Consider the following 21,131-nt stretch of genomic DNA (forward strand, 5'->3'; position numbering starts at 1 on the left):
GTGAGCCACTGAGGAGAGATTGAGGCAGGTGGAGTATCGGCCCATTTGTTTCCTTCATTAAGGGAATGTACTCCCCCTCTTTATTCTGCTCCTCTACTCAGAAAGGAACTAGTAAGGGAACTCTCCATGACCGAGCTTGGAGATGATCTTAGTTCTGTTAGGTCCCCCTGGCTGCCAGCTAAAACACAGGCCCAGGAAGAGGCGCCCAGCCAGGAATTCTGATCTGCTGTGTGGCCTTAGAAATGAACTTACCCTCTCTGAGACTCTTTTCTCATGTGACAAAGAGATGATTTTCACTGGTGATTTTAATGGCATTTTCTCACTATTAAATAATATGATCATTATTAGGACTAATTGAGATAATGTGTCTAGCGTGTCTGAAAAATCTCATGCAGTCCCAAGGCCTGAGGGAAGGTCTCTGTTAGAGCAGTTGCTGTCTTGGTTATTGGTTCCATTTGCAGCCTGTGGTGTGGTTACCTGAGCACTGGCAGCCTTACTGTTTGAGCTGCCTCAGGAAGAATTGAGGGGAGATTCAAGGCTGCCAAGAGAAATTATAGAATCTGCCTTCCCAGAGATGGGGAGAGGGTACAGTTGTCTTCCAGGGAGGCAGGGGGAGGAACCTCAGTGCCTTCTAATGTGTGAGCCTCCAGGATTGTCCCCTGCCCCTCACTAAGTCACTTCTTGTCCTGCAGGTCGGCCCCACACCCGGAGCACTGTCATCACAGCTGTCAAGTTCCTTATCTCAGACCAGCCCCATCCCATTGACCCCCTGCTGAAGAGCTTCATTGGTAAGCACCTGCCTCCTGCCCCTGCGCCTTGTTGAGTATCCCCACCCAGTCCTTGAGCTTGGGCTGATGTTTCCTATCCAAAGGCCAAGGGCAGTGGGAGACGTGCCTAAGATGGGCAGTGGGGCCTGGCCTTCAGTTAAAAGGCCTGGGTTCATATCCCTGCCTTTCTACTGCCACTGAATCACAGGTGGGCCTGGCATGCCCCATTGTACCTCTAAGCCTCGCTTTCCTCATCTGCCAAATGGGCATGAGAAACTTTTATTATCTGCTTCTAGAGTTGTCCTAAAGGCCCATGGGCTACTGAGTGAGAAGATGCTTCATAAACACACAGATTCTTGGGAATGGAAAACCACCAGCCTCTCACATACCTTAGCTTTTGTGGGCCCCAAAGTGGGGCAGGGACGAGCAGCACCCCCAGATCGCCTTCCATCTGAGGGGCCTTGTGGCCTGAGGAGACTTCACTGGTAGGAGAACTGAGACCTCCCTTTGGGGCTCGGCAGGACTACCAGGTTTTTCCTAGGAAGGCAGGGCCCTCACCCCTTCAGAGCTTGAAGTCTGCAGCCTGGGCCACACTGGGGTCTAGGCCCACATCTAGGCGGGCAGCCCAGTAGAGCTCACCAGCCTCAGGTTCAAATCCTGGCCCTGCCATTCACTGGCTGTGTGAGTGTGAACAGGTCTTCTCTTCCTCAGTTATAAAATGGGGGTACTGGACCAGGTGGGGTGACTCACGCCTGTAATCCAGCACTTTGAGAAGCCAAGGCAGGTGGATTGCCTTAGGTCAGGAGTTTAAGACCAGCCTGGCCAACATGGTGAAACCCTGTCTTTACTAAAAATATAAAAATTAGCTGGACGTGGTGGCAGGTGCCTGTAATCCCAGCTACTCGAGAGGCTGAGGCACGAGAATCGCTTGAACCCCAGAGGCAGAGGTTGCAGTGAGCTGCGATTGCATCATTGCACTCTACTCTGGGCGACAAGAGTGAAACTCCGTCTCAAAAAAATGGGGGTGCTGATCCCCATCTGCCAGGGCCCTGTTATGTGGGACCAAGGGGTCAGACCACATTCTGCACTGGAGAACATGTGCAGAAGCTGTAGCAGTGTCATCAGCAGCAACCTCGTCCCTTGCCCTAATGCAGTGGGCACATGCCCCCCCCCCCCCCCGGCCTCATTTCCTCCACCGTGATGGAGCTGCCCTTGACTGACACCACCAGTGACCTTCACCTAGGGGTTCTGGTTTACTTTAGAACATTTGAACTGGTTTTTGAGCTCTTTAATATACCTCATTACAGTGGATCCTCACAGGCCCCTGAATGGTATGTAGCACTGGCCCATTTTACAGATGAGGAAACTAACTCTCAGAGTAGGGATGTGAACTTAGGTCTTGCCAGTTCCCCACAGCTGTGTTCTCAGAGAGAACATGGAACCTCGGAGCCAGTGCAGCACCATTGAAAGGTGAAGAAGCGCCGGCTCTGAGCTTGCATCCTGCTCTGCTGGGAGCCTTCCTGCCCTTCCCAGTGCATTGCACCAGGGGCACATGGAGGTGGCTTGTTCCCTGGCTGGCGATGGTGACTTTCATCACCCAGTTCAGGTGGACACTGCCAGGGTTTCTCTCCACTCTAAAGTCACTTTTTTCCTTTGGAACGAATATGAAGTTTTGAGTACAGAAAATAAGTGTTTCATATAAATGTGCTTGTTTTCATCAGTTTTTTTGCCCACTAGGTTTAACATCATGGCTGTTTCTTGCCTGAGTCAATGGTTTCTGTGATATTTGCCAAATGGTGACTTTCTAGTTCCATTGTTCTTTCCATAGTTATAAGCTTGCATTCTACTGTCAGGAAGAACTTTTTCTTCTCTCCCATTTATTTATTCATCAATTTATTTGTCATTAGAGATTCATGGCTTCTTCCCACTTCATTCCATGGGTTATAACCTATTACTCTTTATTTAATTTTGATGCTCAAGATTATCTCAGATTTAGCCATTGGGAGCCCTTCAAGCTGGTTTCTATTTTTTAGTGACATGTTTCCATCTTTTTTTTTGAGAGACAGAGTCTCACTCCGCCACCCAGGCTGAAAGGCAGTGCACAATCATACCTAACTGCAACCCTTGCCTCCCAGGCTCAAGCAGTCCTCCCACTTGAGCCTCCCAAGTAGCCGGGACTACAGGTGTGCGCCACCTCACCTGGCTGATTTTTTAAATTGTTTACAGAAACAAGGTTTTGCTGTGTTTCCCGGGCTGGTCTCCAACTCCTGAGCTTAATTGATCCACCCATCTTGGCCTCCCAAAGTGCTGGGATTCCGGGCATGCGCCCCTGCACTCAGCTTCCATCATTCTCTAAATGTATCCTTGTTTTTGGCACAATAAGATGCTCCAGATTCATCCCGAACCTTTCCTGCCCAAGTCCTGGAATCAGCCATTTCTCCAAGGAGTCCTGATTCCTTTTAGTGGTGAATGGTATTTAGAATCCAAGATCTGGACACACTAGATGTGCCTGTTGCTATTGGGGCATCATTGCTTCTAGGCCCTCTTAGTAGACAGATCTAGGAAATACGTCTATACGCAGAGACACAAATGCCATGTGTATACATGTGCTTCCAGATGCACATTCACGTACATCGTTCTCCCTCTCTCCTTCCCTCCCTGCCTCCTTTCTCCCTACCAACCACCTATCTTGAAAACCTTGAGTTCATAGCTGCTTCCTGTTGCACTGTAGCCCCCTTTCCATATCTGTAACTCCTTTCTCTCACAGTGAGAAACCCAGCTCCCATTATCTACAAGACATTTATTCTCTTAATCCTGAAATACACAGAAAGTAGTCTGAGCATTGCTGACTTTTATCTCTGTGAAAATTAATGTTCATGTGTAGTTTTTTGTCATTCGCTAGAGGGCATCTAGTCAAAATACTCTGGAAGTGGCTTGGGTTGTTTTTCTCCTTCATAACCTGGGTGGTTATGTGGATCATTTTAAATACAGTTTTTGTTTTGTTCTTTTTTGAGGACAGGCATGGTGGTTCGTGCCTGCAATCACAGCACTTTGGGAGGCTGAGGTGGGAGGATCACTTGAGGTCAGTCGAGACCAGCCTGGCAAAACCCCATCTCTACCAAAAAATACAAAAATTAGCTGGGCATGGTGGCACACACCTGTAATCCCAGCTACCTGGGAGGCTGCATTACTTAAACCCGGGAGGCGGAGGTTGCAGTTACCGAGATTGTGCTTCTGCACTCCAGCCTGGGCGACAAAGCGAGACTTTGTCTCAAAACAAAAAATAACAAATAAATACAGTTTTTGCGTTTTGGTTTTATTTTCAGGGATTCTCTATCCTTGATTATATTTCTTTATTAAGTATCTAAAACATTAACAATTCTAAAATGTTTAAACTATGATGGCCGGGCATAGTGGCTCATGCCTGTAATCCCAGCATTTTGTGAGGCTGAGGCAGGAGGATCACTTGAGTCCAGGAATTTGAGACCAGCCTGGGCAACATAGTGAGACTCCATCTGTAAAAAAAAAAAATGATTTTGTTTAAGTTTAAACTCTATATCATAGTCCCTTTTCTGCTACTATAACAGAATACTACAGATTGGGTAATTAATAAAGAGGAGAAATTCATTCCTCACAGTTTTGGAGTCTGGGAGGTCCGAGAACATGGCACCAGCATCTGGTGAGGGCCACCCCATGGTGGAAGGGCAGAGTGAACATGGGAGACAGAGAGACGAGATGGGGGCTGAGCTTTTCCTTAACAGGAGCTTCCTCCCATGATCCCTGACCCATTCCTGTAGTGCCAGCATCAATCCATGCCTTGGGGCTTCACCTCATGACCTAGTCACCTCTCAATACTATTACTATGGCAATTGAGTTCCAGCATGAGTTTTGGTGGGGACATTCAAATCATAGCACTGTACAAGTCTGGGCGCAGTGGCTCATGCCTGCAATCCCAGCATTTTGGGTGGCCGAGGTGGGTGGATCACTTACGTCAGGAGTTTGAGACCAGCCTAGCCAACGTGGTGAAACCCCGTCTCTATTAAAAATACAAAAATTACCCGGGCATGGTGGTGCACACCTGTAATCCCAGGTACTTGGGAGGCTGAGGCAGGAGAATCGCTTGAACCTGAGAGGTGAGGTTGCAGTGAGCCGTGGTTGTGCCATTGCACTACAGCCTGGGCGACAGAGTGAGACTCCGTCTCAAAAGCAAATCATAGCACTGTACAAAAAGGAGCATCCTGAGAAGTGCTGGGAACTCTGTAAGTTTCTCGACCTCTCTGATCTTCAGGAGCCTCACCGGTAATACCAAGTTAACATTCATGGATCCATGCTCTGTGTGCCAGGCATTCTGCTGTGTACTTTTAATACATTACCATGTTACATTTTTTTTCAAGATAATGCTGAGGCACCACATTTTTAATTCTAAAAGCAGTCCTATAGCATAGGTTCTCTTATGACTACCATTTTATAGATGAGGACATTGAGGCATTCAAGGTCCCCCAGTTAATTGGTAGAGCTGGCATGGAAGCCAGGTCAGCCTCAAACCCACATCCTTTTTTTTTTTTAATTGCATTTTAGGTTTTGGGGTACATGTGAAGAACATGCAAGATAGTTGCATAGGTACACACTTGGCAGTGTGATTTGCTGCCTTCCTCCCCTTCACCTATATCTGGCATTTCTCCCCATGCTATCTCTCCCCAACTCCCCACCCCCCACTGTCCCTCCCCTATTCCCCCCAGCAGACCCCAGTGTGTAGTGCTCCCCTCCCTGTGTCCATGTGTTCTCATTGTTTAACACCCACCTATGAGTGAGAACATGCGGTATTTCATTTTCTGTTCTTGTGTCAGTTTGCTGAGAATGGTGGTCTCCACATTCATCCATGTCCCTACAAAGGACACGAACTCATCATTTTTGATGGCTGCATAATATTCCATGGTGTGTATGTGTCACATTTTCCCTGTCCAGTCTATCATTGATGGGCATTTGGGTTGGTTCCAGGTCTTTGCTATTGTAAACAGTGCTGCAATGAACATTCGTGTGCATGTGTCCTTATAGTAGAACGATTTATAATCCTTTGGATATATACCCAGTAATGGGATTGCTGGGTCAAATGGAATTTCTATTTCTAGGTCCTTGAGGAATCGCCACACTGTCTTCCACAATGGTTGAACTAATTTACACTCCCACCAGCAGTGTAAAAGTGTTCCTATTTCTCCACATCCTCTCCAGCATCTGTTGTCTCCAGATTTTTTAATGATCGTCATTCTAATTGGCGTGAGATGATATCTCAATATAGTTTTGATTTGCATTTCTCTAATGACCAGTGATGATGAGCATTTTTTCATGTTTCTTGGCCTCATGTATGCTTTCTTTTGTAAAGTGTCTATTCATATCCTTTGCCCACTTTTGAATGGGCTTGTTTTTTTCTTGTAAATCTGTTTTAGTTCTTTGTAAATTCTGGGTATCAGCCCTTTGTCAGATGGATAAACTGCAAAAATGTTTTCCCATTCTGTTGGTTGCCGATTCACTCTAGTGACTGTTTCTTTTGCCATGCAGAAGCTGTGGAGTTTGATTAGGTCCCATTTGTCTATTTTGGCTTTTGTTGCCAATGTTTTTGGTGTTTTGGTCATGAAGTCCTTGCCTACTCCTATGTCCTGAATGGTTTTGTCTAGATTTTCTTCTAGGGTTTTTATGGCGTTTGGTCTTATGTTTAAGTCTTTAATCCATCTGGAGTTAATTTTAGTGTAAGGTGTCAGGAAAGGGTCCAGTTTCTGCTTTCTGCACATAGCTAGCCAGTTTTCCCAACACCATTTATTAAACAGGGAATCCTTTCCCCATTGCTTGTTTTGGTCAGGTTTCTCAAAGATCGGATAGTTGTAGATATGTTCTGTTGTCTCTGAGGCCTCTGTTCTGTTCTGTTGATCTATATCTCTGTTTTGGTACCAGTACCATGCTGTTTTGATTACTGTAGCCTTGTAGTATAGTTTGAAGTCCAGTAGTGTGATGCCTCCCACCATGTTCTTTTTGCTTAGAACTGACTTGGCTATGCGGGCTCTCTTTTGGTTCCATATGAAGTTTAAGGTGTTTTTTTCCAGTTCTGTGAAGAAGGTCATTGGTAGCTTGGTGGGAATAGCATTGAATCTGTAAGTTACTTTGGGCAGTATGGCCATTTTCACGATATTGATTCTTTCTAACCATGAACATGGAATGTTTCTCCATCTGTTTTTGTCCTCTCTTATTTCATTGAGCAGTGGTTTATAGTTCTCCTTGAAGAGATCCTTTACGTTCCTTGTTAGTTGTATTCCTAGGTATTTTATTCTCTTTGTAGCAATTGTGAATGGCAGTTCATTCTTGATTTGGCTCTCTTTGAGTCTGTTATTGGTGTATAGGAATGCTTGTGATTTTTGCACATTGATTTTGTATCCTGAGACTTTGCTGAAGTTGCTTATCAGTTTCAGGAGATTTTGGGCTGAGACAATGGGGTCTGCTAGATATACAATCATGTCGTCTGCAAATAGAGACAATTTGACTTCCTCCTTTCCTAATTGAATACCCTTTATTTCTTTTTCTTGCCTGATTGCTCTGGCTAGGACTTCCAGTACTATATTGAATAGGAGTGGTGAGAGAGGGCATCCTTGTCTAGTGCCAGATTTCAAAGGGAATGCTTCCAGTCTTTGCCCATTCAGTGTGATATTGGCTGTTGCAAACCCACATTCTTATCTGGCCTTTGAAGGGTTGTTTGTGCCTGGTATAAAGTAGATGCTCACCACACCCAGCTTACCCCCATTCAGCGAGTTCTGCAAATGCATAGTAACCAGATGGCCGGGGTGGTGGGGGAGGTGACTTTGGGCTTTGGCTGTACATCCCCACACCCCTCATGTCCTCCTGCCAGGAGAGTTCATGGAGAGCCTGCAGGACCCAGACCTGAATGTGCGCCGTGCAACTCTGGCTTTCTTCAACTCGGCCGTGCACAACAAGCCCTCGCTAGTCCGGGACCTGCTGGATGACATCCTGCCCCTCCTCTACCAGGAGACAAAGATCCGCCGGGACCTCATCCGAGAGGTGCGGAGCAGAACCGGGGACCCTGGGGAAGATGCCCCCTCTCATGCCTCCCTGGTAGGGCAGCATCTCATCAGAGCAGGTGCTGAGGCCACATGGCCTGAGTCAACTCTTGTCCCCAGTCCCAGCTGTGTGACCCCAGCCAGGGCAACCTGATCCTCTCGGAGCCTCAGTTTCTCCTCGTGAGCACATGAGGGTGCTAATTGTGTCTGCTTCGTAGAGTTGCTGCAACGATTCGGTGAACGAGGTCCTGTAAGTGTTTAGAACCACCATAGGCACACAGCCAGTGCTCAGTAAATGTTGACATTCGGCAGGTGCTCATGGAGCATCTGTGCTGAGCCCAAGTACCAGGACTCAGAGTTGGACCGGATTTGGTTTCCACAACCAAGGAGCTCATCATGGCCCCTAAAGGAGAGAGATGCTCACTCTGCTGATTACAGACAGCCCCTGCCTTATAATGGTTCAACTTTACGATGGTGCAAAAGCAGTAGCATTCAGCAGGCTCTTCACCTTATGATGGGGTTGCCTCTGGCAAGACCATATCTTCAACTTACAAGGTGACAATCCCATCATACATCAAGAAGCAGCTGCATTTAACTTGGGCCCATCTGGTAAAGTAAGGATTCAAGGGGCAGAGGTTAAAGGTGATTTAATAAGCTGAGTCATCACACAGGATACTAGAAAGGTCTGAACCATTTGGCAGCACAGAATTGGCAACACTGAAGCAACTCTGTTTACAGGGACTGCAAAGGTTTCCCTATTTTTTTTTTTTTTTTGAGACAAGTGTCTCAGCCTGTATCCCCAGGCTGGAGTGTAGTGGCGGACAATCTTGACTCACTGCAGCCTCTGCCTCTCAGGTTCAAGCAATTCTCATGCCTCAGCCTCCCAAGTAGCTGGGATTACAGGCACCTCCCACCATGCCTGGCTCATTTTTGTATTATTAGTAGACATGGAGTTTCACCGTGTTGACCAGGCTGGTCTTGAACTCCTGACCTCAGGTGATCCAACTGCCTCAGTCTCCCAGAGTGCTGGGACTACAGGTGTGAACCACCATGCCCAGCCCAGAGGGGCCCTTTAAGCTGGGCTTTGAAGGGTAAAAAGCCGTTTACCATTAAAACAGGGCTTCATGGTTGAAAGCTTCAGAAAGACCTGGGTGTGTTGTGTTGTTTTTTGAGACAGGGTCTTGCTATGTCACCCAGGCTGGAGTGCAGTGGCACAATCACAGCTCCCTGTAGCCTCGACATCCTGGGCTCAGCAAACCTCCCACCTCAGCCTCTTTAGTAGCTGGGACTACAGGCGTGTACCACCATGCCCAGCTAATTTTTTGTACTTTTTTTTCTTGTAGAGGTGGGGTTTCGCCACGTTGCCCAGGCTGGTCTCAAATTCCTGGGCACAAGTGATCCTCCTGCCTCGGCCTCCCAAATTACTGGGAGTACAGTTTCCATGTCCAACCTACCTGGGTTTTAAATTCCAGTTCAGCCATTTACAAGCAGTGTATCCTTAATTAGCCTGTCCAACTCAGTTATTAACCTGCCCAACTCAGTTTCCTCATCTGTTAAACGAGATCAGTAACATTTACATTTTTTTTTTTTTGAGATAGAGTCTTGCTGTCACCCACACTGGAGTGCAGTGGTGAGATGGCAGCTCACTGCAAGCTCTGCCTCCCAAGTTCAAGTGATTCTTCTGCCTCAGCCTCCCGAGTACCTGGGACTGCAGGCACACTCACCATGCCTGGCTGGTTTTTTGTATTTTTAGTGACAGGGTTTCACCGTGTTAGCCAGGATGGTCTTGATCTCCTGACCTTGTGATCCACCTGCAGGGGCCTCCCATAGTGCTGAGATTATAGGCATGAGCCACCATGCCTGGCCAATAACATTTATTTCTGATGGCATCTGTGATGCTTGAATGAAGTGTCATCCGTCAAGCACTCAGCACAGTGCCTGCTCAGTAGATTGTAATAATAATGACTCTTACTGCCACTGTGATCACCTGGGGGAGAGGATACTGCAGGCTGAGCAAAGGCATGGAGACTTGAGAGTCTGAGGCATGATTTGGGCCAGTATGCAGTGTGGAATAGAGATGTGGGGTTTGTAGCAGAAACTGCAAGCGGTGTTGCACCGTGTGGCCATATCTACAACCTTCAGTTGTCCTTCCCTCCTGCAGGTGGAGATGGGGCCCTTTAAACATACAGTGGACGATGGGCTGGATGTGCGGAAGGCAGCCTTTGAGTGCATGTACTCACTGCTTGAGAGCTGCCTGGGCCAGCTGGATATCTGTGAGTTCCTCAACCATGTGGAAGACGGGCTGAAGGATCACTACGACATTCGGGTAGGACCAAGCCCCCTGCCAGATCTGTGTGCCCCTGTACCAAGGGACAGTCAGGCACCACTGGGCCCATGCTTGTTTGTCCTTGCTCCCTACTCCAGGCACCCAATGAAAAGAGCTGCATTGTTGTTTTCTGATAAGAAAAGGAATCTGTGCCTCAAACAGCTTTGGTGGGAGTCTACACTGGGCAAGCTCTTTGGAGGATGGTTTGGCAGCAACTGGAAAAAAAAATTGTCCAGGCGCAGTAGCCCATACCTACAATCCCAGCACTTTGGGATGCCAAGGCAGGAGGATGGCTTGAGCCCAGGAGGTTGAGGCTGCAGTGAGCTGAGATTATACTCCAACCTGGGCAACGCAGTGAGACTGTCTCAAAAAAAAAAAAAAAAAAAAAAAGCGGGGCGGCGGGGGTGGGGGTGGATTCCCAGACAAAACTTTTGACCCAGCAACTCCATCTCAACCCATTTGACCCATACACAAAGCTTCTGAGCTGACTCCTACACCTGTTCTGAATTTTATGTACAAAATTATTCTTCACAGCCTCTGGGAGTTGGGAAAGCTGGCAACTGCCTAATTGTCCATCTGTAGATAACTGGCTCCATCAGCTGGGCACCTCCCGCTGTGGAATGCTAGTGACATTAAGGAGCAAGCTGCATCTCTTCATGTTGTGACCTGAAAGAGCTCCAAGCCCCAGTATTGAGTGGCAAGAGCTAGTTCCAGAAGTGAGAGCCATTTTCTTACCTGAGGGAGTGAGTCTGGGGCCGGCGGGGCAGTTGGGAGACTTTGGTTTCTTCATTTTATATCTTTCTATATCTTTTTTGAAATTTTAAAGTTTATTCACATATAAAATAGAAATCATTACTTTTTAATTGTTGCAAAATAATACAAGTTACCATCTTCACTATTTTTTCTTTTTTTTTTTGAGACAGAGTCTTGCTCTGTCATGCAGGCTGGAGTACAGTGGCATAATCTTGGTTTACTGCAACCTCTGCCTCCCAGGATCAAGTGATTCTTGTGCCTCAGCCTCCCTAGTAGCTGGGACTAACGGCACCCAACACCCTGCCTGGCTAATTTTTTTTTTGTATTTTTAGTAGAGATGGGGTTTCACCACGTTGGCCAGGCTCGTCTCGAACTCCTGACCTCAAGTAATCTGCCTGCCTCGGCCTCCCACAGTGCTGGGATTACTGGAGTGAGCCACTGCAACAGACCCCATCTTCACTTTTTTTTTTTTTGAGACAAAGTCTCGCTTTGGCACCCAACCTGGAGTGCAGTGGTGTGATCTTGGCTCACTGCAACCTCCGCCGCCTGGGGTCAAGCAATTCTCCTGCTTCTGCCTCAGCCTTCTGAGTGGCTAGGACTACAGGCACATGCCACGATGCCTGGCTAATTTTTTCGTGTTTTTAGTAGAGACGGCATTTCACTGTGTTAGCCAGGATGGTCTCCATCTCCTGACCTTGTGACCCACCCACCTTGGCCTCCCAAAGTGCTGGGATTATAGTTGTTAGCCGCCGCACCTGGCCTCCATCCTCACTATGTTTAAGTGCACAGCGCAGTGGCATTAAGCACATTCACACTGCTGTGCAGCTCTCACCACTGTCCATCTTAGAACTTTTTCCTTCCCAAACTGAAACTCTGCACCCATTAAACACTATTCTCCATGAATTTGACTACTCTAGGATTCTGCCCTTGTAAGTAGAATCATATGGTATTTGAGCTTTTGTGACACACTTATTTCACTTAGTGTGATGTCCTCAGGGTTCATCCATGTTGCAGCATGTGTCAGAATTTCCCTCTGTTGTATGTATAGACCACAGTTTGTTTACCCATTGATCCATCGCTGGACATTTGGGTGTTCCCAGCCTCTGGCTATTACAAGTAATGCCACTGTGAACATAGGTGTTCCAGTATCCTTTGGAATCTTGCCTTCAGTTCTTTTCACTTTACCCAGAAGTGTAATTTCGGATCATGGTAATTCTGTGTTTAATGTCTTAAGGAACTGTCATGCTACAACCTATTTAAAATTTTTTTTTTATTTTGAGATGGAGTCTCACTTTATTGCCTAGGAGGGATAGGCATAGGGATCTCAGTTCACTGCAACCTCCGCCTCCTGGGTTCAAGTGATTCTCCTGCCTCAGCATGTTGAGTAGCTGGGATTACAGATGTACACCACCACGCCTGGCTAATTTTTGTATTTTTGTAGAGATGGGGTTTCTCCATGTTGGCCAGGCTGTTCTTGAACTCCTGACCTCAGGTGATCCACCCACGTTGGCTTCCCAAAGTGTTGAGATTAACAGGTGTGAGCCACTGCGCCCAACCCCATACTGCAACTTAAAAAATATATATACTGTAAGCCTGAGTCACTTTTTATAATGAAAAACTAATACAAAGTAATCAAAAGCAATTCATACTTGTTTCCAAAAGCACCGGCAGGGTGGCTCATGCCTGTAATCCCAGCACTTTGAGAGGCATGTGGATCACGAGGTCAGGAGTTCAAGACCAGCTTGGCCAAGATGGTGAAACCCCATCTGTATTAAAAATACAAAAATTATCTGGGTGTGGAGGCGAGTGCCTGTAATCTCAGATACTGAGGAGACTGAGGCAGGGAATTCCTTGAACCTGGGAAGCAGAGGTTGCAGTGAGCCAAGATTGTGCTAATGCACTTCTGCCTGGGCAACAGAGCAAGACTCCGTCTTAAAAAAAAAAAACAAAAAACACCCAAAAGCTTCCCCTACCTAGAGAGGCCTGCTGTAAGACTCAGTGTGTTTCTTGGAATGATGCACATAGACCCTCGTTCATTAGTCAACCAATGCTGAGTGGTACCAACACACCGTGGTCAGTGCGAGAGGTGGGGTTCCTGCTCTCAAAGCTGTGGAGACGAGTGTATGAGATCCGTTTTCTAGAAATGGGATCACATCACACATGCTGTTTCTTTCCCAATCTTTGAACTTACATTTACTGTATGTAGTTGTTTGCTTTGCTTTTCAATACATATCAGACCTCACCGTCATATTTCACAGCTGCAGGAGTTCCCCTTTCTGTTGCACTCACCACTACACGTGTAGCTTATTTGCACATTTTCACTATTACAGACAGTGCTGCTGTGAACACCTTGGGGCATCACTGTGCTAGGGTGGAGTGCGTGTTCCTGTTAGGGTACCCAATGCCCGTGGTCAGGCTGCGCCTCCTGCAGCGGGCGTGCCTCTGACCACTCCGAACTCTTTCCTGCATTTCCAGTCTGCCTGTCTCTTCCTTGGCTTTATTACTGCTTTAAACCCTTGCTTCCTGCCAACTCCCAAGAAAAGAAACAACGTAAGTTCTACATAACTTCTCTGGGGTTCCAGCCCCAAGGTCTTGGTTGAGAAAGGGGGTTTGTTTTTCCAGCGTAGGCCGTGAGAACTAGGAAATGATGGGGCGCACAAAGCTGAACAGGACTCTCCACCACAGGGCTCCCAGGAGGCTCCAGGTGGGAGGGGTGTACTCAGCTTCTTTCATTTAGGTGTGCCTGGTATTAGGCATCTTGGGGTGCTAGTGACCCCAGAACACAGATTGAGGAGTTCTGGGCTGCTCCAAAACTCCAGCTTGTGGGGATTTTTCCCCAGGCTCAAGCAAGTCTCTTCCTTCCGTCCACTCTGGCCATATCCTTGTGCCTGCCCTCCAGGAGCGCAGGACAGGGTCTAGGCACCAGTGCAGCCTTGTAGCCCACTCTGCCACCACCCCATGGGGTGAGGAGGGTGGGTGTGACGGCTCTAGAGCCCATAGCTTTGTGTTATCTTCAAGTGAGCCTTTGGAGAGGGAGTGAACGCCGCCCAGTTCACGGGGGAGACAGGGAGTCTTGTTTGGTTCAAGGACACAGGGTGGTGGAGGAGCCAAGAGTCAAAGCTCATGAAGTCCAGCACCGCTGCTTCTCGATGCTGTGGGCTGGGCCTCCTCCTTTCCTGTGGGGTGTAGGAGGGTCAGGGTGTGGGGATTTCAGATAGCCATTCTTTATACTTTGCAAGGCTTCTTTGTGAAGACTTGACCATTTTCAAAAGAGATGACAATTTTTCTCCTACAGGCCGAGTCCAGGCCTGCAACCATGTTTAGTTAGTGTCAAAGTTTTTGTTTGGTTTTGAAATCAGGTGCCAACATTCAAAAATTGAGATTTTCTTTTTTACTTGAAAATTGGGGTTTCTTTTGTAAACAATCCAGTGGCGCCAAGCCACGTCTGCATTCCCACCTGGCCATAGTCGGCCAGAGCCGAGCAGCCCCTGTGGCTGCAGCAAGGGCTCCCTGCTCTGTCCCAGGCCCCAGAGGCCCCTTTCACTCATCCCTAGTATCTGCCTGACCCATGGGCATCCGAGCTTGAGAACCACTCCCTCCCTGGTGCTTCTTACCTGATCCTCCTCAGGTCAGCCAAGTGTAATTGGCAAAGAAAGTGTCACCATTCGAGGAAACAGACCCAGAGAGGGAGAGACTCTGGCAGGACTTCATGGTGGTCTGGACTTGGGCTTCAGGTTTCGGGTATGGGGCCTCTGCTCTTTCCCAGGGCTGGCTGCTGCACCATCTCACCAAGAACTCTGTCTCCTTCCTTCTGGGCAGATGCTGACCTTCATTATGCTTGCCCGGCTGGCCACCCTGTGTCCTGCACCTGTCCTACAGAGGGTGGACCGACTAATTGAGCCACTTAGGGCCACCTGCACTGCCAAGGTAAGTCTCTGACCTAGCCCTAGCGCAGGCCCTGGAGCACCTACTGAGTCCTCAGCCAGTTCATTTGCCCCTTACTAAGCACTTGCGCAGTGCAGGTGATGTTGTGAAAGCGCTTCATTTAATCATTATCATTGCCCTACAAAGTACTTCTTATCATCACTGTATACACAGGGGAACAGAAGCTTTGAGAGATTGTTATTGGCCAAGGCTACACAGCTAGTAGATTGCAGAGCTGGCTTCAGATCCACCTGTCTCTTCTTCCATTCATTAAATACTTCCTGGGTGCTGAGCCTCATGGGAGATACTAAAGATGTAACATTGAGCCTGATAGATTCCCTATTGTCAATCTCTCACCTCTTTCTTGGGAAGCTGGGTTAGATGATTCATCTAGAGCAAAGTTGCTGCTAGACTAGAGTGCCTGAAGGGTCTGGAGGAGGGATCTGGGGTGGAAGCTCCCTTGGAAAGCTGGTGTTGGGAGCAGAGCCAGGTGCACCTAGGTGGTACCTAGTAAGTACCTGTTGAATGAAAGAGTACATTTGGGTTTTCTGAGGATGGGAATCATTATCAAAAGGAGAGCAGTGTTTTAGATAGCAGTGCTTAAAAAGGAGACATACCCATAGAGCGGTGATTTTCAAAAATGAAATCTTCTGTGGATAAAACATTAAAATTAGTTTATTCATAGAAACCTGCCTTGTAAGTTTACATTTTTAATATATGCTCACTATTGAGTCAATCCAAAAAAAATCTTCTGCAAGACCAGGGCAGTTTTGACAATCTCTGGCCAAATCATATCTAGTTTTCTCTGAGCTCTATTACACCAAGAAAAGTCCCAGTTCTTAAGAGGGGAGGGAGGTATACATGGTACTGCTGTGCCAGAACATTCTTGCAGTAGGCCAAGGTGACAAGAGAAGCTCTGCTCAGAGTTCCCACAAGAGCGACTCATCTGGCCATGCAGAAGATGCTGTCTGTTGGGCACTGGGATAAGCATGGACACATCCACACCCACAATCCTTACCCATGACTCTAAAATCTACCAAGCTCTGACAACCAAAAGCTTTTTAGGAACCTGTCAACAGGACTTGAAGTGGCATGAGGCTATGATCTTTAATTTTCTTTTGTTAAACAGTCAGCCCTCTGTATCTGCAGGTTCCACACAGATTAGAGTCAGAAAACAGGCGGGGTGCTGTGGCTCACGCCTGTAATTCCAGTACTTTGGGAGGCCGAGGCCGATGGATCACAAGGTCAGGAGATGGAGACTGTCCTGGCCAACGTGGTGAAACCTTGTCTTTACTTAAAATACAAAAAACTAGCCAGGTGTGGTGGCGCATGCCTGTAGTCCCAGCTACTCGGGAGGCTGAGGCAGGGGAATCGCTTGAATCCAGGAGACAGAGGTTGCAGTGAGCTGAGATCATGCCACTGCACTCCAGCCTGGTGACAAAGCAAGACTCCATCTGGAAAAAAAAATCAGAAAACAAAAGCAAAATATATATATGCCAGGAGTGGTGGCTCAGGCCTGTAATCGTAACACTTTGGGAGGCTGAGGCAGGTGGATCACCTGAAGTCAAGAGTTCAGGGCCAGCCTGAACTCTTTTAGTGTCTCTACTAAAAATACCAAAATTAGCTGGGCGTGGTGATGTGTACCTGTAATCCCAGCTACTTTTGGGAGGCTGAGGCAAAAGAATCACTTGAACCTGGAGGGGTGGAGGTTGCAGTGAGCCGAGATTGCACCACTGCACTCCAGCCTGGGCAAAAGAGCGCAACTCTGTCTCAAAAATAATAAAAAATTTAAAAATGTAGGAGCCGAGCATGGTGGCTCACACTTGTAATTCCAGCACTTTGGGAGGCCAAGGTGGGCAAATCTTCTGAGGTCAGGAGTTCGAGACCAGCCTGGCCAACATGGTGAAACTGTGTCTCTCAATTAAAAATACAAAAATTAGCCGGGTGTGGTGGTACACACCTGTGATCCACTTATGGAGGCTGAGGCAGGAGAACTGCTTGAGGCTGGGAGGCGGAGGTTGCAGTAAGCCAAGATTACACCACTGCACTCCAGCCTGAGCGACAGAGTGAGACTCCATCGCAAAAAAAAAAAAAAGGCTGGGCTCAGTGGCTTACACCTGTAATCCCAGCACTTTGGGAGGCCTAGGCAAGTAGATCACTTGAGGTTGAGACCAGCCTGGCCAACACAGTTAAACCCCATCTCAGAAAAAAAAATTGTATAACAACTGCTTACATAGCATTTGTACTGCATTAGGTATCAAAAGGAATCTAGAGATGATTTAGAGTGTACAGGAAGATGCATCTAGGTTCTATGCCAATGGAACACTTTTATATGAGACTTGAGCATCTGAGGATTTTGGCATCCCCTGGGATCTTGGAATCAATCTTCCATGGATACTGAGGGATACCTGTACCTCACAAATCTACAGAGACAAAGAACCTCTGTGGGAAACAAGTCAGTATAAAAGCCCAGAGGTGGAGTTAGGAAATACTCATACATTTTTCATACATGTAGTGGAGTATTCATGTATTTGATTACAGGGAATTGTACCAGATCCCCCCGAGAATGTTATCTGCATAGTATTACCTTTCTAAAACCCCAAGTGTCCTGGATTCCAAAGCACATCTGGCTCCAGGGGTCTCAAAGAAGGGAGTGTAGACTTGTGTCATTTAATTATCTGGGCAACTCCTTTTTTTTTTTTTTTGAGACAGAGTCTCACTTTCGCCAGGCCGCAGTGCAGTGGCGATCTCAGCTCACTGCAATCTCTGCTTCCCAGGTTCAAGTGATTCTCCTACATCAAGGAGATTCAAGCCTCCTGAGAGTAGCTGAGACTACAGATGCACACCCCGACACCCAGCTAATGATAGTAGAGATGGGGTTTCACCATGTTGGCCAGGATGGTCTTGATCTCTTGACTTCGTGATCTGCCCATCTTGGCCTCCCAAAGTGCTTTGATTATAGGCAGCTTTTATTTATAGATGGGGAAATGAGGCTCAAAGATGTAGCTACCTGGAGTCACAGCTCTTGGGGGTAGAGCCATTTGAACACAGGACTGTGCAACTCCAATGTCAAGCTGTTACTCACTACAGTGGATTCTTTCTGTAGAGCCCAGCATAAGAAGGAATTTGAACTTTGGAGGAATTACTGAGCTCCTTTGCCTAAGTGGGAGATGGTGGGGAAGTCAACAGAAACTGCAGGAGGTAGTCTGAGGTGCTTACTCTCCAGCTGCATATATAGAACGAATTTCCAGGCAGGGGCTTGAGTGGGGGAAGAGGCTGCTACAAGACCACCTCAGGGATTCATTCATTCCGTCTAATATAAAGTGCTAAGAGCTGGTTTTAAGCACTTTAAGTATACGCTGGATCCCTGCAATCTGTGGGAGGTAAGTGTTTGCCACTGTCAATTAACAAAAAGTGGGCATGTTAGATTGGCGGGTCAGAGGCCCCTGAGGCTGTACTCAAGCTGATTTGAATGACAAAGAACCTCTGTGGGAAACAAGTCTGTGTAAAAAACCCAGAGGTGGAGTTTGGAAATAGCCTTAGGAGACCCTGCAGCAGGAATTTACCTTAGGGATTATGGGGCAGAGGAGGCCAAAGACCAGTGAGGAGGCAGTGGTGCCAGCCAGGCGCAATAAAGGATGGCTTCTTCTGCTGTTTCCTACTTTAGGTCAAAGCTGGTTCTGTGAAACAGGAGTTTGAAAAGCAAGATGAACTGAAGCGCTCTGCAATGAGGGCAGTGGCTGCCCTGCTGACCATCCCTGAGGTGGGGAAAAGCCCCATCATGGCCGACTTCTCTTCCCAAATCAGATCCAACCCTGAACTTGATTCCCTCTTTGAAAGCATCCAGAAGGATTCCGCTTCAGCCCCCAGCACAGACTCAATGGAGCTCAGCTAGTCTCCCCAGCACCCAGGTGGGCCCTCATTCAAGAGAAAGGAGCCCACCCAACCATGAGGCCTCTACTTTTGCCCTTCCACCACCTCACTGGGGGCCCTGCCGCTCCCTGTCAGGGCTTACAGTGCCTTCTCCAGGGACCCAACTCCAAGGCCCTGAGGTCGAGCTGCAAGGCTGCCAACAGTTGGGCCCCATCCTTAACTCAGGACAGTCATCCAAAGAAACAGGTTGTTTTCCAGTGACTTCACACTACCCCTCCACAGTCTGGTTCCTTCAGAGGGTGTCTCTACCTCACAAACTAGTAGTATTTAGAAATAGGCTGTGCTGTCAGCTGTGAATGTTAAGGAGGCAGCAGACACCACTTTGGTTTCTTCACTGTACTCGGCAAGGCCTCTAAGTTAGTGCTCAGGCTGGGCATCTCAAAAAGAAAACTTGAGTTGCGTTTTAAAATTCAAAATGGTTCATTTCTAAGTGGCAGTGCTGAATCCGAAATTTGGATGGCATGGGTTTCTTTTTCCCAGGAAGGATGAATGGGTTGGGTGGGGAACTGGACAGGTTTGGACCTCGTTTCATTTCTAACTTCACATGCCAACAACACCCGGGCAAACCAGTTGGTTTGTTTCTGAGGAAGGTTTCAAATGTGTCTAGTGTTAGTAGAGGGCAAAGAAATACAAGTGGCAGGCCTAAGTATTTTCCGTGATATCCCAGGTTAATAAAGATTAGATCCTAAGTTATTTATTTTCTCTACACAACTTGTCTCCAATTGTTAGACCAGTATCTTGAATATACTTGTCAATTTGTAAGAAATCCCCAAAATTAGGCTGGGTGAAATGGCTCACGCCTGTAATCTCAGCACTCTGGGAGGCTGAGGCAGACAAGATCACCTGAGGTCAGGAGTTTGAGACCAGCCTGGCCAACATGGCAAACCCCTGACCCTACTAAAACAAAAATTTGCTGGGTATGGTGGCACACCTGTAGTCCCAGCTATTAAGGAGGCTAAGGGTGGTAGGGGGGAATCAAATCGCCTGAACTCAGGAGGCGGAATTTGCAGTGAGCCGAGACTACGCCACTGCACTCCAGCCTGGGTGACAGCATGACAGTCTCAAAAAATAAAAATAAATCCCCAAAATGACCAATGTACATCATAAATATTTATGACTAAGTTTTTGAGTCTTGCTGTCGCCCAGGCTGAAATGCAATGGTGTAATCTTGGTTCACTGCAACCTCCGCCTCCCAGGTTCATCCAGTTATCCTGCCTCAGCCTCCCAAGTAGCTGGGATTACAGGTGCACGCATGCCACTGTGTGTGGCTAATTTTATATACTTTTTTTTAGTAGAGACAGGGTTTCACCATGTTAGCCCGCCTGGTCTCCAACTCCCGACCTCAGGTGATCTGTCCACCTCAGCCTCCCAAAGTGCTGGGATTATAGGTGTGAGCCACTGCGCCCAGCGTTATGACTAGGTTTTGTACGGGAGACCATCTGTAAGATGCCTGTTTACCAGAATGAGACTAGACCTAGAAAAGCTTTATTATAACCAGCACAGCATTTCTGCTAAGTTGACTAACATGGTTACAGAAAAGCATCCGGTAAGCATTTGTCTCTTAAACTAGTAAGTACCACATTCCATATCCCCCAGACCTACATACTACCATGTTAAGATGCCTGTAATCCCAGTACTTTGGAGGGCCAAAGCAGGTTTACTTGAGTTTAGGAGTTTGAGACGGCCTAGGCAATATGGCTAGACTCTGAAATTTTTTTTAAAAATTAGCCAGGTCGAGAGGTGCGCATCTATAGTCCCAGCCACTTGGGAGGATGAGGTGGAAGGATCACCTGAGCCCAGGGAGGTCGAGACTTCAGTGAGTGCACCATTGCATTCCCAGCCTGAGTGAGAACAAAACTCCATCTCTAAAAAAAAAAAAAAATCAGGGCCATGCATGACAAGAGGCCCAACTGTCACCAGTTAGCTCCCTTCTTTGGGAAACTGGTGTAACATTATACCTGAAGCAGCAGCTGGTAGGGAGGTTATGAGAGACTGAAAGTGCTTTTCCAGTAACCACGGTGGATTACCTGGAAGATATCTGTACATCATCCTCTTATTTTTGGAGAGAAGTGAGTTACAGGATGCAATTTAGGTATCCCATAACAATATGTGTAAGAAAGTCATCTGGATTTTTCCATGCAGATTTTCTCAGTTCTCAAAAGCATCACATGGAGTAACTGTCACCTAACTTTACAAAGTGAGGCTAAGAATGACTGCTTGTGGCATGGGAGCTGTAAGCTTCAAGTGTGTCAGAACCTACCTTGTGTGAGAACCAAGTCCGTGCCCTCATCCCCAGCCTTAACTGGAGATGACTAAGGCTAGTGTGTGCACTTGAGACCATGTTCCCATTCAAGGACCCTCCAAATG

At 47.3% G+C, this 21,131-nt stretch overlaps 1 protein-coding gene across 1 annotated transcript in view; it reads left to right on the top strand.

The window, feature by feature from the left end:
- CAND2 (cullin associated and neddylation dissociated 2 (putative)) overlaps positions 1-19,457 on the top strand; it is a 41,427-nt gene extending 21,970 nt beyond the window's left edge. The window contains exons 11-15 of the mRNA XM_017965108.4: positions 693-788; positions 7,660-7,829; positions 9,990-10,154; positions 14,727-14,834; positions 18,499-19,457. Coding sequence (XP_017820597.3) covers positions 693-788; positions 7,660-7,829; positions 9,990-10,154; positions 14,727-14,834; positions 18,499-18,726 — 767 coding nt within the window. The 3' untranslated portion in view covers positions 18,727-19,457. The remainder of the gene's footprint in view (positions 1-692; positions 789-7,659; positions 7,830-9,989; positions 10,155-14,726; positions 14,835-18,498) is intronic.
- The last annotated feature ends 1,674 nt before the right edge of the window (positions 19,458-21,131 follow it).

Source organism: Callithrix jacchus, chromosome 15 (genome assembly GCF_049354715.1).
Source record: "Callithrix jacchus isolate 240 chromosome 15, calJac240_pri, whole genome shotgun sequence".
NCBI lineage: Eukaryota > Metazoa > Chordata > Mammalia > Primates > Cebidae > Callithrix > Callithrix jacchus.